This window comes from Sapajus apella, unplaced genomic scaffold, assembly GCF_009761245.1.
Source record: "Sapajus apella isolate SASKATOON/1434 unplaced genomic scaffold, GSC_monkey_1.0 scaffold7, whole genome shotgun sequence".
Classification (NCBI taxonomy): Eukaryota; Metazoa; Chordata; class Mammalia; order Primates; family Cebidae; genus Sapajus; species Sapajus apella.
This window is the reverse complement of record NW_022436947.1, coordinates 4,297,627-4,315,909: the sequence shown is the minus strand read 5'-3', so window position 1 is coordinate 4,315,909 and position 18,283 is coordinate 4,297,627. Positions and strand designations below refer to the sequence as shown.

At 37.8% G+C, this 18,283-nt stretch overlaps 1 protein-coding gene and 1 pseudogene across 13 annotated transcripts in view; one reads left to right on the top strand and one right to left on the bottom strand.

The window, feature by feature from the left end:
• The window catches only part of DGKI (diacylglycerol kinase iota), a 445,403-nt gene that overhangs the window by 159,285 nt on the left and 267,835 nt on the right, over positions 1-18,283 (bottom strand). For all 13 annotated transcript variants that reach the window (XM_032275881.1, XM_032275878.1, XM_032275879.1 and 10 more), the window contains 2 exons: positions 14,742-14,815; positions 12,893-13,004 (listed from right to left, as the gene is read on the bottom strand). In XM_032275881.1, the coding sequence (XP_032131772.1) occupies positions 12,893-13,004; positions 14,742-14,815 (186 nt within the window). The remainder of the gene's footprint in view (positions 1-12,892; positions 13,005-14,741; positions 14,816-18,283) is intronic.
• LOC116550516 lies at positions 9,326-9,408 on the top strand (annotated as a pseudogene).

Genomic DNA, 18,283 nt, shown 5'->3' with positions numbered 1-18,283 from the left:
TTCATAACTATAAAGAAAGATGCACTTTTTAATTTCAATTAACAAAAAGAAAACTGGCCATGCTTTCTTTAAAGTTTACAAGACTGAAATCTTTGGATTTTATACTGAATGGCAAATTAGGTTCCCAATTCCTCTAACTGAATAATGCTTTGAATTGTCTTGAGAAGTTTTAAATTACTTAGAAACAAGCTCAACATGAAAGGGCCTTCGAAACTATAATGGCAGAAAATTGTGGCAGAAATAAATACAAATTACAATGTCTGATTAAGGTCTTTGTAAAATCCAGAAAGGTAATCAGGTTACCCAGCACCCAGTCATCTTAATTAGTAGGAAAGCATTTCAACCAGTAAAATGAATTGAAGACTTCTGCTTTGAAATTTGCAATTACAAGATAAACAGTCTAAAAGAAACAGTCTTTTTTCACATTCCAGTAATTCTATTTCAAAGCTCTCTTATTAAAGTGCCACTTTGAATTTTCTACTTTTTGGATTTTACTTAAATCATAAGCAATGTACAAATATATTTATCGGTGTATTTCATGATTTTGAAAGTTTATAGCCTTTAATTACTTCACATACAACAATTTCTAAGAAAATAGTTTGTTTCTAAAAAGTTTGACCTACTAGTTATGTCTTTAGTTGTATAGCAGCTATATTAAATATGCAAAAATATATACACATATACCCTAATAACTACATTCTTCTGTTTATGTAATAATCTTAAACAAATGTTTGAATTTTCAAATAATTTACCTTCTTAGAAATATAATCAATATACTAGTTCAATAAATGTACAGTTGAAGACTGCAAATTAGATTCTTTCATCCTGAATGAAAAAAACACAACACTGGACTACTATGTGAGTAGCAAGCAGTAAGATAAAATGTGTCTGAAAATAGAGAAATATATACCAGTATACATTTAGAGAGCATAAGATGTTCAAAACCATACAGCTTAAACTCCATTTAACTCTGCTTTTCTTAGATAGGATTCTCTATCTTGGAAGCAACTAGAGGCACTGGAATCTGAGATTCAATCATGCATTTGATGCTAGCTGATGCTGTATATGGATTACCTTATTCACATGATGTAAAGAGAAAAAATAATTTACATAATTTTAGTATTCCATTTCCTTTTGGCCAACTCCCATATGCTATTATTTCTCTTTTTACTACAAATGATAGGAGGAGAATAAAAAGATTTGGCAGACGAACTCCTCCCTCTCCAAAACAATCTCTCCATCCTAGAAAGATCTCCTAAACTCTATATTTCAAATTGCCCACTTCTATATTTCTCTAGATGTCTTACAGAGATTTTGAATTTGAAACAGATAAAACAGTGTATTTCTTTTGAGATATTCTCTCTTTTATGTTTTCTATCTCATTTAATGCATTTATCCTTTACCTAGATGTCTATACTAGCCTCCTGGAATTTGAGTATACCCTTCCTTTTGTACCCTTCACGGTAAGTTACTATGTCCAAACAACTGTCTTGAATTCACTAGCCCCTTCTATCTTCATTGGTATTTTCTTACTTCAGGCTTGCAGGCCTTTTCTTTTTTCTTTTTCTTTCTTTCTTTGAGAAGGAGTTTCACTCCTGTTGTCCAGGCTAGAGTTCAATAGCATGATCTTGGCTCACTGCAACCTCCACCTCCCAGGTTTAAGCGATTCTCCTGCCTCAGCCTACCAGGTATCTGGGATTACAGGCACCCACCACCATACCTGGCTAATTTTTTGTATTTTTAATAGAGATGGGGTTTCACCATGTTGGCCAGGCTGGTCTCAAACTCCTACCTCAGGTGATCTGCCCACCTCCGCCTCTCAAAGTGCTGGAATTACAGGCGCGAGCCACTGCGCCCAGCCAGGCCTTCTCGTTTCTGCACCTGGACTCAGATGCCAGCATTCTGGCTTGTCTACCTGCTTCCAGTTGTAAATTCTGGTTGTCTTCTACAATGTCATCCACGTAACCTTTCTAAAACACAAATCTAACCCTGTTTCACTCCATCTTTCAGCCTTCCTATTGACAGCTTAAAGAACTCTGTCTATGCTCTGTCCTTCTCCACATCCGCAGCTTCTTTTGACTCTGTGTCATCACTCGAAGCCACCATGGGAACCCTCTCCTAGGATACAGTGGTCTCTTAGGCTAATTCCCTGATGTTCATGTTCACTTGGCAATTTCACTCCCAGGGACTCTTCCTCCTCTGTGAAATTATTGCCGACATCCCCGTTTTACAAACACTGTTCTCATTTCAATTCTTTCCACTCTCACCCTGGTCTTTCTCTTAGAATTCACTACCTCAGATTATGATTGTTTACTCCTTTGTCCCCCTTGAAAACACCAAGCTATGAACACCCTGAGGACAGGGCTTTTCTTTTGGTTCATTTCTCAACAGTTTTACCTAGCAGCATGCCACTTAGGGATGCAGTATTAGTGGATTCAGTAAGTATTCAATAAATGAGTGCGATTGACACTGAAGGAATGGAAGCAGAGAGACAGTTAAACCAAGTATTACCTTGAATTTTAAAAATTCCTATTAATTAGACATCATCACTAGCACTCAAATTTCCCTTACGTTGCATAGACCTTTTATGACCCAGACTAAGAAAATACACAGTGTTACTTCCACTGTATTCAACCATCAAAGTAGTCACAAGCCCAAGAAAATACTAGAGGAAGCTAAATCCCAATCTTTCATGAGATTGTTGTTCAAAAACTGAAGACCGTTTAAAACCAGAGTCACCCTTGGAGGATGCTAGTGAACCAACTCAGTATTTGAAAACGTATAAAGAAAGAAAAAGAACCACTTATTCAGCCTTTCCAGCTCAAACTATATGACTAAGTAATCAAATAGTAAGTGAAGTGAAATTTCTCTTTATAGAAATATTCCAAGTAGTAAATGAAGAAGGACAGAATTAGAATATTAGGCTGGCATGGTGGCTCATGCCTGTAACCCCAGCATTTTGGGAGGCCAAGGCAGGTGGATAACTTAAGGTCACGAGTTCAAGACCAGTCTGACCAACATGATGAAACCTGTCTGTACTAAAAATATAAAATTGGCGAGAGGATCCCAAGATGGTCAAACGAGAGGCAGCTCCAGAAAGCAGCTCCCAGCAAGAGAGACACACAAACCGAGTGGTCTCCACAATTCCAAACGAGGTACCAGGTTCATTTTGTGGGTCTGGTTGGACAGTGGGTATAAACCAAATAGGGCAAGTTGAGGCAAGGCAGGGTACTGTCCCACCCAGGAGGAGCGTGCAATCGACCAGAGGACCGGGGCATCTCCCCCTCTGGGACATCAGTTTGGATACAGTGCTCCACCCAAGACCTCTACAATCCACAGAATAGGAGATCTTCACCGGTCTGAAAAGCCTCAGCAGGCTGCCTAAACAACACAGAACAGCAACTTCAGCCGGCACCCAGGTGGCTGTCAGCATAGATCAAGGTGGAAGCACTACCTGAGCCAAAGCCAGAAAGCCAACTGGATGGATCTACCCTCCCCACAGAGGGAAGGGGAACTAAAAACAGGGAAGCAGCCCATACGGCAGGACGGGTTCCGCCCCCCCCACCATCTCTCCTCGACAAAGCCCAGCAGACTGAAAAAACCTTTCACCCCAGAGTTTCGCACCTAGAGAGCCACCAGGAACATCTAGCTTGACGGGGGAAGGGGCAGCCACCATTGTAGAAGCCTGCCTAACTTTCCTGAGTAAATAAAAGACGCAGATGCTCCACTGAACCCATGGCAGCCCAGCAGCACCTCTGCAGGCAAACAAAGGAAAGCCTTCCTCCCCAAGCAGCTACCTGAGATCAAAACTATATAAATCCAATGAGATGGGGAAAAACCAGCACAAGAAGAATGAGACCATCAAAAACCAGAACGCCTCTCCCCCACCAGGAGATCACAACTCCTCACCAGCAAGGGAACAAAGCTGGATGGAGAACGAATTTGACGAGCTGACAGAAGCAGGCTTCAGAAGGTGGATAATAACAAACTTCTCTGAGTTAAAGGAACATCTTCTAACCCAATGCAGAGAAACTAAAAACCTTGAAAAAAAGTTAGACAAAATGCTAACTAGAATAACCAGCTTAGAGAAGAACATAAACAACATGATGGAGCTGAAAAACACAGCACAAGATCTTCGTGAAGCATACACAAGTTTCAATAGCCAAATAGATCTAGCAGAAGAAAGGCTACCAGAGATTGAAAATCAACTCAATGAAACAAAACAAGAAGGCAAGAAAAGAGAACAAAGAGTGAAAAGAAATGAACAAAGCCTTCAAGAAATATTGGATTATGTGAAAAGACCTAATCTATGTTTGATTGGTGTACCAGAAGATGACGGGGAAAATGAATCCAAGCTGGAAAACACTCTTCAGGATATTATCCAGGAGAACTTCCCCAACCTTGCAAGGCAGGCCAACATTCAAATACAGGAAATACAGAGAACACCACAATGATACTCCTCTAGAAGAGCAACCCCAAGGCGCATAATAGTTAGATTCACCAGGGTTGAAACAAAGGAAAAAATACTAAGAGCAGCCAGAGAGAAAGGTCAGGTCACACAAAGGGAAGCACATCAAACTCACAGCAGATCTCTCAGCAGAAACCTACAAGCCAGAAGAGAGTGAGTGCCAATATTTAACATCCTTAAAGAAAAGAACTTTCAACCCAGAATTTCACATCCAGCCAAACTAAGCTTCATAAGTGATGGAGAAATGAAATCCTTTATGGACAAGCAATTGCTGAGAGATTTTTGTCACTACGAGGCCTGCCCTACAAGAGCTCCTGAGGGAAGCACTAAACACAGAAAGGAAAAACCAGTACCAGCCACTGCAAAAAAGAGCCAAATGGTAAAGACCAATGACACAATGAAGATATTACACCAATCAAAGGGCAAAACAACTAACTAACAATAAAATGGTAGGATCAAATTCACACATAATATTAACATTAAATGTAAATGGACTAAATGACCCAATCAAAAGACACAGACTGGTAAATTGGATAAAAAGCCAAGAACCACCAGTGTGCTATATTCAGGAGACCTATCTCACATGCAAAGACACACATAGACTCAAAATAAAGGGATGGAAGAAGATTTACCAAGCAAATGGAGAGCAAAAGAAAGCAGGGGTAGTAATCCTAGTCTCTGATAAAATGGACTTTAAACCAACAAAGATCAAAAGAGACAAGGACACTACATAATGGTAAAAGAATCAATACAACAAGAAGAACTAACTATCCTAAATATATATGCACCCAATACAGGAGCACCCAGATACATAAAGCAAGTCCTTAATGACCTACAAAGAAACTTAGACTCCCGTACAATAATAGTGGGAGACTTTAACACTCCACTGTCAATATTGGACAGATCAGTGAGACAGAAAATCAACAAGGAAATCCAGGACTTGAATGCAGATCTGGACCAAGTGAACTTAATAGACATTTACAGAACTCTCAAACCCAAATCCACAGAATACACATTCTTCTTGGCACCACATCACACTTACTTTAAAATCGACCACATAATTGGAAGTAAATCACTCCTCAGCAAATGCAAAAGAATGGAAATCATAACAGTCTCATAGACCACAGAGCAATCAAATTAGAACTCAGGATTAAGAATCAAACTCAAAACCAGTCAACTTCATGGAAAATGACCAACTGGCTCCTGAATGTCGACTGGATAAACAATGAAATAAAGGCAGAAATAAAGATGTTCTTCGAAACCAACAAGAACGAACACACAACATACCAGAATCTCTGGGGCACATTTAAAGCAATGTTGAGAGGGAAATTCATAGCAATAAATGCCCATATGAGGAGCAAGAAAAGGTCTAAAATCGACACCTTATCATCAACATTGAAAGAGTTAGATGAGCAAGATCAAAAAACTCAAAAGCTAGCAGAAGACAAGAAATAACTAAGATCAGAGCAGAACTGAAGGAGATAGAGACACAGAAAATCCTTCAAAAAATCCAGGAGCTAGTCTTTTTGAAAAGATCAACAGAACAGATAGACTGCTGGCCAGACTGATAAAAAAGAAAAGAGAGAAGAATCAAATAAATGCAATAAAACACGATAAAGGGACATCACCACTGATTCCACAGAAATACAAACTACCATCAGAGATTACTACAAACAACTCTATGTACACAAACCAGTAAATCTGGAAGAAATGGATAAATGCCTGTACACTTGCACCCCGCCGAGACTAAACCAGGAAGAAGTTGAAACCCTTAACTTGAGACCAATAACAAGGACTTAAGTTGAGGCAGCAATTAATAGCTTACCAACTAAAAAAAGCCCAGGTCCAGACGGATTTACAGCTGAATTCTACCAGATGTACAAAGAGGAGCTGGTACTGTTCCTTCTGAAACTATGTCAAACAATACAAAAAGAGGGAATCCTCCCCAACTCATTTTATGAGACCAACATCATCCTAATACCAAAACTGGGCAGAGACACAACTAAAAAAGAAAACTTCAGGCCAATACCCATGATGAACATTGACACAAAAATCTTCAATAAAATACTGGAAAACAGAATACAACAGCAAATCAAAAAGCTTATTCATTCAAGTAGGCTTCATCCAAGGGATGCAAGGCTGGTTCAACATACATAAGCCTATATACATAATCCATCACATAAACAGAACCAAAAACAAAAACCACATGATTATCTCAATAGATGCAGAGAAGGCCTTTGACAAAATTCAATGGCCCTTTTTGCTAAAATCACTCAATAAACTAGGTATCGATGGAACATACCACAAAATAATAAAAGCTATTTATGACAAATCTACAACCAATATCATACTGAACTGGAAGGGCAAAAACTGGAAGCATTCCCTTCGAAATCTGGCACAAGACAAGGATGCCCTCTCTCACCACTCCTATTCAATATAGTATTGAAAGTTCTACCCAGAGCAATCAGGCAAGAAAAATAAATAAAGGATATTCAATTAGGAAAAGAAGAAGCCAAATTGTCTCTATTTGCAGATGACATGATTGTATATTTAGAAGACCCCATCGTCTCAGCCCAAAATCTCCTGAAACTGATAAGCAAATTCAGCAAAGTCTCAGGATACAAAATCAATGTGCAGAAATCACAAGCATTTCTATACACCAATAACAGACAGAGAGCCAAGTCAAAAGTGAACTCCCATTAACAATTGCTACAAAGAGAATAAAATACCTAGGAATACAACTAACAAAGGAGGTAAAGGACCTCTTCAAGGAGAACTACAAACCACTGCTCAATGAAGTAAAAGAGGACACAAACAGATGGAAAAACATTCCATGCTCGTGGTTGGGAAGAATTAATACCATGAAAATGGCCATACTGCCCAAAGTAATTTATAGATTCAATGCTATCCCCATCAAGCTTTCAATGACCTTCTTCACAGAACTGGAAAAAACCACTTCAAACTTCATATGGAACCAAAAGAGAGCCTGCATAACCAAAACAATCCTAAGCAAAAAAAAAAAACAAAGCTGGAGGCATCATGCTGCCTGACTTGAAACTGTAGAAGGCCACAGTAATCAAAACAGCATAGTACTGGTACCAGAACAGAGACATAGACCAATGGAACAGAACAGAGGCCTCGGAGGCAACACCACACATCTACACTCATCTGATCTTTGACAAACTGACAAAAACAAGCAATTGGGAAAGGATTCCCTGTTTAATAAATGGTGTTGGAAAAACTGGCTAGCCATGTGCAGAAAGCAGAAACTGGACCCCTTCCTGATATCTTACACCAAAATTAACTCCAGATGGATTAAAGATCTAAACATAAGACCTAACACCATAAAAACCCTAGAAGAAAATCTAGGCAAAACCATTCAGGACACAGGCATAGGCAAGGACTTCATGGCTAAACACCAAAAGCAATGGCAACAAAAGCCAAAATAGACAAATCGGATCTAATTAAACTCCAGAGCTTCTGTACAGCAAAGAAAACAATCATTAGAGCAAACTGGCAACCAACAGAATGGGAAAAAAATTTTGCAATCTATCCATCTGACAAAGGGCTAATATCCAGAATCTACAAAGAACTAAAACAGATTTACAAGAAATAAACAAACAAGCCTATTCAAAAGTGGGTGAAGGATATGAACGGACACGTTGCAAAAGAAGACATCTATGAGGCCAACAAACATAGGAAAAAGTGCTCTTCATCACTGTTCATTAGAGAAATGCAAATCAAAACCACATTGAAATACCATCTCAGACCAGTTAAAATGGCGATCATTAAAAAATCTGGAGACAACAGATGCTGGAGAGGATGTAGAGAAATAGGAACACTTTTACACTATTGGTGAGAGTGCAAATTAGGGCAACCATTGTGGAAGACAATGTGGTGATTCCTCAAAGACCTAGAAATAGAAATACCATTTGACCCAGCAATCCCATCACTGCGTATACACCCAAAGAATCATAAATTGTTCTACTATAAAGACACATGCACACGTATGTTCATTGCGGCACTGTTTACAATAGCAAAGACCTGGAACCAACCCAATTGTCCATCAACAATAGACTGGATAAAGAAAATGTGGTACATATACACCATGAAATACTATGCAGCCATAAAAAACGATGAGTTCATGTCCTTCATTGGGACATGGATGAATCTGGAAGCCATCATTCTCAGTAAACTGACACAGGAACAGAAAATCAAACACCACATGGTATCACGCATAGGAAGGTGTTGAACAATTAGAACACGTGGACACAGGGAGGGGAGCATCACACACTGTGGTGGGGTGGGGAGGGTGGGGAGGGATAACGTTGGAGAAATACCAGATATAGGTGATGGGGGGAGGAAGGCAGCAAACCACCTTGCCATGTATGCACCTATGCAACAATCCTGTATGACCTGCACATGTACCCCAGAACCTAAAGTGCAAATATATATGCACATAAAATTAGCCTGGCATGGTGGCAGGGGCCTGTAATCCCAGTTACTTGGGAGGCTAAGGCAGGAGAATTGCTTGAACCCGGGAGGTTCAACCCAGAGTTTGCAGTGAGCCAAGATCGTGTCACTGCACTCCAGCCTGGGCAACAAGAGTTAAACTCCATCTCAAAAAAAAAAAAAAATTAGAATATCATTATTTTGCAACCCTTAATGATTGCTAGACCCAGACACTGACCATCAATATCCACCAACATGAAAAAAGGAGAAAGAAAACCAGACATTATATATTCTCTTTTAGAAAAATAAAATACTGCTTTCAAAGTAGATTTTGGGAAAAATATATCTAGTATATGTAGATCCAACTATCAAATGCAGAAAAAAAGAAAGAAAGAAGCACATTTTAGCTTTGCGCAGTGGCAGTATCGTAGCCAATGAGGTTTATCCGAGGTGCGATTATTGCTAAATGAAAACTTTTAAAAAAGAAAGAAAGAAAGAAAGAAGCACATTTTAATAAATGCCTCAGGAATCCTATCAGCAAAATCCAGACTCTGAAACTTGACAGGACAAATGACCAGTTTCTTCAATAAATCAATGGGGATGAGTTGAAGGGGAAACTAAGGAGAGTTTAAAGTCATATCAACCAATCACGATGGGTGAATTTTATTTGGATTTTGACTCAAAGAAACTGCATAAGAAAATAAATCACTTTCGTGAGACAATTGGAAATTCAAGCTCTGAGTAAATATTTAGTGATATTCAAGTACTATCATTTTCATTTTTTTTAATAATATGTTATTGTGGTTGTGTTTATAACAGAAAATATCTTTTAAAAGTCCATTCCAAACTATTGATGAATAAAATGATATATATGCTATGCATATGATGTCTATATGACATATATTATATGCATGAAATGTCTAGGATTTGCTCCAGAATAATATAATGGAAGAGGCTGTAAGTGGGACAAATATAAGGTTGTCTGTAAATCGAAAATTATAAAAGTTGAGTGATGATACTTGGCAGTTTGTTGTATTATTTTGTCTATTTTTATACTGAAATCTTCATATGCAAATATTTATTTTAAAAAATATTTGACTAACTCCCCAAGAATGCTAAATAACATAAACACTCCTAGATCAGTGCTGTTATGATCTGGCCCTTACTCACTTCTTTAGCACCACCTGAGATCATTCTCTTTTCACCTATGTTTAAACTACATGAAACTACTTATAGTTTCCACAAAGCACTATGATTCCTCCTACTTCTAAATGTTTGTAAATTTTCCTTTTTCCAAAATGCCAAGTTCCGTTCTTCTTCTCCGGGTAAAATTCAGTCAGTCACATCGTGCATTGCCACCTGCATGCTGCAGGCTCCTGTTGTGGACTTGCCACCCACAGTGGAGTGATGAGTATCCACCATTTACTGCCTGTGCTGCCTCTCCAGCCTTCCCTACCCTTTTTTCTGCCCTTTGAGGCTGACCCATTTGGACTGCATCAGAGGCTCATGTATCTTCTGCTTGTGGTTAGACTTCTCCAGATAGAGTGACCAGCAGAAGATCTGGAGGTCAAGATGAAGAGGGAAGTCACTGTATTTTTGTCCCTGGCTTGCTCCCTGCCAGGTGAGCACAGGTTTGGTTGCTTCCTCTTTGTAAATATCACTCCTATCAGGTAACCCTTTCCAAGCAGTTCTCTTTCTGGTACTAGTGATTGCTTCTTTGCCTTTTTATCTTCAGCTCAAGAATTGGTTTCTCATAAACCTAGTACACTATTTGCAAAAAGCCCTCCATCCGACTCTCCAGTAATTACCCAGTTTCAGTATTACTCCTGTATAATGAGTGTAATATTCTAATTATTACAGTAAATATATGAGTTAGTATAATAAGAATTATACTAATCATACACTTGTTTAAGAAAAAAAAAAAAAAAAAAAAAAAAACACCAAAACCAGAAAGGGCTCTAAGAAGAACTAGGCATAGATTTAGCCTGAGAAGGCATAGAAGAAACAGTTGAAGAATATTCTAGAGAGAGAGCACATGTGCAATGGCTTGGTAGTACAAAAGAAGCAAGAGAGATTCAATGCTCTGCTTCACTTGTCAGCTAGTTGAGCTAGAAAGCAAAGATGAGAGAGCAGGAAAGGATAGAGAAACAGAAAGAACCTCAATTTTACAGGCCAAGTAAGGACAGAGATGTTGATCCTAAGAGCAATAGGGAAATATCAAATATTCCCCTTGGCCTTCCAGGCATAGGTAAGGGATCATCATCTTGCAAACAATCCCTGAGAGCCTTCTACCACACAGACAGGACTAGGAGGTTCTGGTGCATGATAACCATTCAATAAATGTTCACTAGATCAGTGAACAAAGAACAAGTAAACCATCTGTAGACAGTTTAGAGAGTTTTTTCCATCATATATGGGCATGATTTTGTCACCTACAAGAATTCTTCCTTGCATATACCCTTCCTGAACTTAATCCTATTTGTTCTTGACTTATGTCTTCACTTGCAATAAACATAAAAAGTGCTGGAGATAAGCAGCTATATGTGTGTTATAACATTGGAAAGTAAGTCAATCTCAGTCCAATCTTTTCTACCATGACAACTATTTTATTCTAGAGATGATTTAACAACGACCACCACAAAATCATGTGATGAAGATTCTTGCCATAAGCACAATAGATTTTTCTGTTAAACTTCACTAATTCAAGGTGGTTGAGGGAAAATTATTTGGAATTGACAAGATGAGTAAAAAAGAGACCTATTTTGCTTTGTTTAGAACAAGAAATACAACTTACTTTCTTTCATGCATAAGGTAGAGCACAAACCATATGCCAACCAAAGGTGACAAGCAGAAGCTTTGTTTTTATCTGCATTACAAATTCAGTATGGTCTGATTTACACACAAATAACTAAGCATAATTTTAACTGAAGGCATCATTTAATAATAAGTAGAAATGCATGGCTAAAACCTGCTTGAAAATATACTTACACTATAAATTTCCTTCCTTAATGCAAGCAAACAAAATTAAAATACAAGGTGATCTCAATAGTGTGGCAACTGAGTGTTCACTAGTATCACAATAATGGTGTCTTTGTATATTCAGATTTTTGTGATAATAGAGATGTCCATCTCATTCATAAGTAAGATGGATATCCACAAGTTGCTACAGTTCTACGTTTCCTTTTTACCTAAATACAAAAGTCCTTAGTGAACCAAAAAAGTATAAAATGCTATGGCTTCTGTGCCAATTCACCAATGCTGGGATGTTTCTATGGTGGAATTTTTTTTTTTTTTTTTTTTTTTTTTTTGAGACAGAGTTTTGCTCTTGTAGCCCAGGCTGAAGTGCAATGGCACAATTTCGGCCGCCTCCTGGGTTCGAGTGATTCTCCTGCATCAGCCTCCCTGGTAGCTGGAATTACAGGCATGTGCACCATGTCTGGCTAATTTTTGTATTTTTAGTAGAGGCGGAGTTTTGCCATGTTGGTCAGGCTGGTCTCAAACTCCTGACTTCAGGTGATCCATCCATCTTGGATTCCCAAAGTACTGGGATTATAGGCGTGAGCCACTGCACCCAGCCCAGTGTAATGTTTTTAATTGGCATGAAAACTTTTCATTCTGGTAGAAAATTAATCAGGAAAAATAAAAAGTGATACTCATTTATTCTTGAGGTTCAAACAAAGGTGCATCAGTTTCCTTAGTGACATAAATGATGAATTTTTCTGTTTTTTCCTAAGCAACTCTGTAATTCATAAAGTTTGTAATTTGACAAAGCAGGAGAAAAAGTTATACTAAAGTCCTGTGAACTGAATAGACTCTGTGACTACATGTAGTTCATCAATATATTTCAATATGTAAATTTCATTTTAATTATTTAATGTGTACACTTCATTTGAATTATGTGATGTATGTAGTCTGTGACTTATACATTACATCAAATACATTTCGTTTTAACAAAAGAGTTGTGTTGCTCACCAAAGAGGCCATGGTAAATCCAATGACTTCAATATAGCCATCATCATGACGCTGAGGTTCGAAATCGTGGTGATCTCCTGGGTTTCCCCAGGGCATTGTGCCAGCACAATATCTGCAAGAGAAGATTAGAGACAGAAGTAAGTATGTCTCATCCTTCTCACGACTATCATGAGGAATTAGTCTGAAGTTAGACCTAATGTTTATTAAACATAAAAACAGCTTTCCATTCTTGGTACACATCTTCCAATGGAAAAGAAAATGCACTTCTTATCATCTACAAAATACCAAGCTATTAAAGTGGGCCATATTTTTGCAACAAAAGTATCCTGTGTTATCCAACTTTCTCCTCATTCATTATTTATAATATTTCTTACCATGATTCATGTATGTCTGTTTTCTATGATACATCATGAATTGTCTATAGGTGGTTTCAGAATTTGGTCTTAAAGGAAGACATATGCATGCCAGTAGAAAATAGACAGAGAAATGAAGTGGGAAGCAGTTACCATTAATACATAAGCAAAATAAGAAGTACTCACAGGGGCCAGGCACGGTGGCTCACGCCTGTAATCCCAGCACTTTGTGAGGCTGAGACAGGCAGATCATGAGATCAGGAGTTTGAGACCAGCCTGGCCAATATAATGACACCCTGTCTCTACTAAAACTACAATAATTAGCCAGGCATGATGGCACACGCCTATAGTCCCAGCAATTCAGGAGGCTGAGGCAGCAGAATCACTTGGAACCAGGAGGCAGAGGTTGTGGTGAGCCAAGATTGTACCCCTGCTCTCCAGCATGGGCAACAGAGCAAGACTCTGTCTCAGGAAAAAAAAAAAAAAAAAAGAAGTACTCACAAAACAGAATGGAGAAGGGATGAAATACAGATAAGAGATTAGAAAGTGAAGGGGAAACTGAAGAAATTGGAGAAATAAAGGAAGGAGAATACAGATGGGAAAGAGGGAGGAGCAAGAAAAGAGAGGGGGAAGGACAAGATAAATAAAAAGGCAAAGAAATGAACAATGCTTTCTGAAAATCAAGGCCTTCTACTTCAATCAAGCTGCAAATATTTCTGGAATAAAATTGTAACTGACTATACTGAGCTCTTCCAAGAATAATCAGGAGACTATGATATGTCTTCCTAGCCACAGATTTACATACAACTCTTATTTCAATTAAATTCAGTCTAAATACAATGTATTTGCAAATTTTGTGTCTGACTTGTTTGGCAGGCAAATAAATGGTGATAGATCCATCCCTTCCAAAATCTTGGCTTCAAGGCCCAGAACATAATTTATGACACTGAAATAATATGTTTATTTTGAGTCCAGTTATCTTAAATATCCCTTTCTCCTGAGGTGCGTAATAGCACCAATGGGAATTGACATCCTGGCTAGAAAATAGTATTCTAACTGACTCAATTTTTTCAAAGCAATCATCTGGCAACAATTTTGAATGAATTCCAACTCAAATCAGACTGGATGGTTTTTTAACAGTTTTTAGGAAACTGAGAACAAAAGTAATTTTTCAATTCTCTCATTCTTAGAGGGGGAGTAGGGGAAGAACAGTAATTTAGAAATAAATTAAGATGTTCCAGGCAAGAGGGTTGCCTGGGTTTCTTAATGATGGATAAGTACAGACAATGCATGTCACGTGACACACAAACCCACCTACCACAAAGAACACTAAATCAACCAAATCGGAGAATGAATTATCAAACCGAGAAGTCTTTAATAACCCATTTAGATAACTGATCTTCATTGTTTACAGCTAAAACTTTTCTGTTATGAAACCAGATAACCTCAAGTCAGAGTTCACATCAAACCAAGGAAACAATATAAACAGAGCTTACCTGGGTATATTTAAAAATACTATACACTGGAACTTCAGTTCCTGAATCTTTGGGGTGAGATCTGTTCCATCACACTGAAACAATGAAAGCAGAAAAAAGGGTTTGAAGTAGTCACAAGTCTAAAAAATTATCAAAGATAACTAGTTTGACAACAGTAGACACCATGGTCTCTTTCTCCTTGCTCTATCTCTGCTCAAGTGAATGCCAGTCACAATGATTAAAAACATATTCTGGTTATAGTTTTACTAGAACCAGAGTACAAAGCTTTATTTTGTTTGCACTGAATATAAGAATAAACCCTCCATTTGACTAAAATGATTTTTTCTCTGGTCTCACCATCAAAAGAAATACTATCATTCTTAACACTGGATGATTATTAGTTGTCTAGGCTGATGGTGTAAATGTTAAAAGATTTATGAACACTAAATAGAATGAAAAGAGAAACCTCAAGTTAAAGCAGTAGTATTCGCCACCGTCACTATCTGATTCAAACAAGTCACAAATATGATTGATTTTTTTTTTGAGACGGTTTTTCATCGTTAAAATGTTAATTATTTTGGAGACAGGTTTTTTTTGTTTGTTTGTTTGTTTGTTTGTTTTTTTGAGACGGAGTTTCACTCTTGTTACCCAGGCTGGAGTGCAATGGCGCGATCTCGACTCATGGCAACCTCCACCTCCTGGGTTCAAGCAATTCTTCTGCCTCAGCCTCCTGAGTAGCTGGGACTACAGGCGTGCGCCACCATGCCCAGCTAATTTTTGTATTTTTAGTAGAGACGGGGTTTCACCATGTTGACCAGGATGGTCTCGATCTCTTGACCTCGTGGTCCACCCACCTCGGCCTCCCAAAGTGCTGGGATTATAGGCATGAGCTACCACGCCTGGCCTGAAGACTTTTTTTAAAAAAGTATATGTACCACAAACTTTTGAAAAGATATCTATTATAAACTACTATTATCATCATTTGTGATTTGTTCTTACAAATTTAATCTTGTACAGACTTTGGACTTCTAAGATTCACTGCCTTCCTGGAGTTTAGACATGGCCCTGGGAATCACGGGTCTCAGGCCAGTTTGGCCCCAACAATACTTGTCCGTGGCTTCCCTGATCAGGTAGCGCTTCTGCAAGGTTATCATCATTTGATAAATCAAGGAAAAGTCTTTCATGTTCCTTTCTAATTTCCCACTGGTGACAAAAGTCAAAAGAGAGTAACTCTCATCATAACCAAAGACTTTTTCGAACATCAAAGGTATAAAGCCTGCTCTCATATTTGCTTTCCTCATACTCTTATCACAGAATTTCGCCATTTCTTTCTCATTTGGAGAGAGGAGCAAAGCATTCCCAAGCTCCCTGCAAATTTTGAAAGAGTTCTTTAGGATCAGTTTCAATCTAAACATAATCGTTTTGCCAGCGGTCAAGTTGTCTCAAGCACCTGCATTTTTTTTCCCAGTTGATTTCAATACAGCCAAATTTTCATCAGTATTCTCAAAGAATTGGTTCCAATAAATCTTACAATTTTAAACAAACTATTTTCAAATAAAACTTTAGTTAGTAATCAAATTCTAGACATTAAAGATGGTTTTCCAGTACTCTCAACTACTAAGCGAACGTAACACCTTCCAACTTAAGAACTTGAAATGAGTTTATAAATGACTATGCCAATTAATAAAAAAAAGTATACATTGTAAATGTCAAAGTTGCATGTTGTAAGCAACTAAAACTTCCAAAACCTAGGATGTGATACATTAATAGTATACAAAGCATTATGGTTGCATTGCAGAAAGATTATAATAAATATTATTGTATTTAGAACATATTTCATTTTTAAATTTTCTACTTTTTCTTCCTGGGAAACATGTTAGTGATTCTGGGAACTCATCAAATCATATGAAAATGCGTACCTTACAACATATACTGCTTTTCAGAGGTTTTTTTTTTTTTGTATATACTATTGCAATAAATTGTATAATTCCTTTAGAATGGCAGTTTTCAACTTTTCCCAACTTTACATACAAAGGCACATATTTTCATGCAAAATATGTTCCTTTGAATAAGCTCATATACTGATAAATAACAAGAAGAAAATATGGAAAGTGGAACAAATAATGCTATATGTAGGTTTTTACTGTCGTTTTGTATTTTCTCAGTTTAGTATTCAAATACATATTTTATCTCTATGAGACATTATTAGCTATTACATTAGAAAGACTTCACCCTGTGACAAAGACAGTCTGTTGTTGTGCATACATCCAATAATTCTCACTAACCTTCCAACCTTTTCATCTCACACTCAAGAAAACATAGAATGATGTCATTGCAAAAATATCCTTGTGTCCCTCTATGTCACAGCACAATGGTCAAAAACCATTGCCTCAAAGACATGTCTTGTTATGCTTATTTGGCAGATGAAGAAAGCAAACTCCTCTGAAAGGTTAAATAATTTCCCCAAAGTCAAATACCTAGCAAAGGAAGACCTAGCTAAATCCCAAGTGTTCACACCTAGTTTCTAATGACTTTTTTCCTCCTCCTAAGAGAAGATATAACTTACATAAATATTCCACCTTTAAATATTTCATATATAGACTGATATCAAATCTTTTCTAGTTATTTGCTGCCATTTTAGCCTCTCTGCAAGCATCTTTCAGACTCTACTATTAAGTCACCCATGCATGAGACATGTATCATCAAGGCTACTGCCAGATACGAGGGAGAAAACTCTCTAGCAGTTGAGTTTGAGATCAATCCGGTGACTGGAATGGTGCACTGCTATTCCATATGGCCACTGGCCAGCGCTCACTGGGTCTCCTGGCAGGTATTGTGGATGTGACTGTAAATGTAAAATATACTCGAAAATGTGTTTAATTGTGGCTAGGCTGCAGGCATCTGAAGAAATAGAGGAAGTTTAATGTAAGGTTGCTGCTACTTAAATTTAATAGCCACAATTTTATCGAAATAATAATCCTCATAGTTCAACGGACCCCATGTGTTCTTGCATCTAGCTTTAAGAAGGCAATACTTCAGTTTCAAGAGTCTCCACCACTAAAAGATATTTACTTTTTGTTTTTATTGTATGAGAACTTAAGTATCTGAAAGGGATGCCAAGGGTGGTTAATAGCAGTGGTAAAGGGCTTTGTCTCTTGTTTCAACTGATTTAGGAGATTCACATCTTATACATGCTTTACTGGTGATTTCCCATTTTATTTTTATATTTTCATGGTCCTTATATTTCTTTATATTCTCATTAGCTTAAGATCATATATTTTTCTCTATTTCCATGTATATATTTTGTTCCATTCTCACTTGTCAAAATTATTATTATTATTTTAGACAGAGTCTCTCTCTGTTCCCCAAGATGGAATACAGTGGCACAATCTTGGCTCACTGCAACCTCTGCCTCCCGAGTTTAATTACCCTGCCTCAGCCTCCTGAGTAGCTGGGACTACAAGCGCATGCTGCCATATCTGCGAATTTTTTGCATTTTAGTAGAGACAGGGTTTCACCGTGTTGCCCAAGCTGATCTCAAACTCCCGAGCCCAGGCAATCCA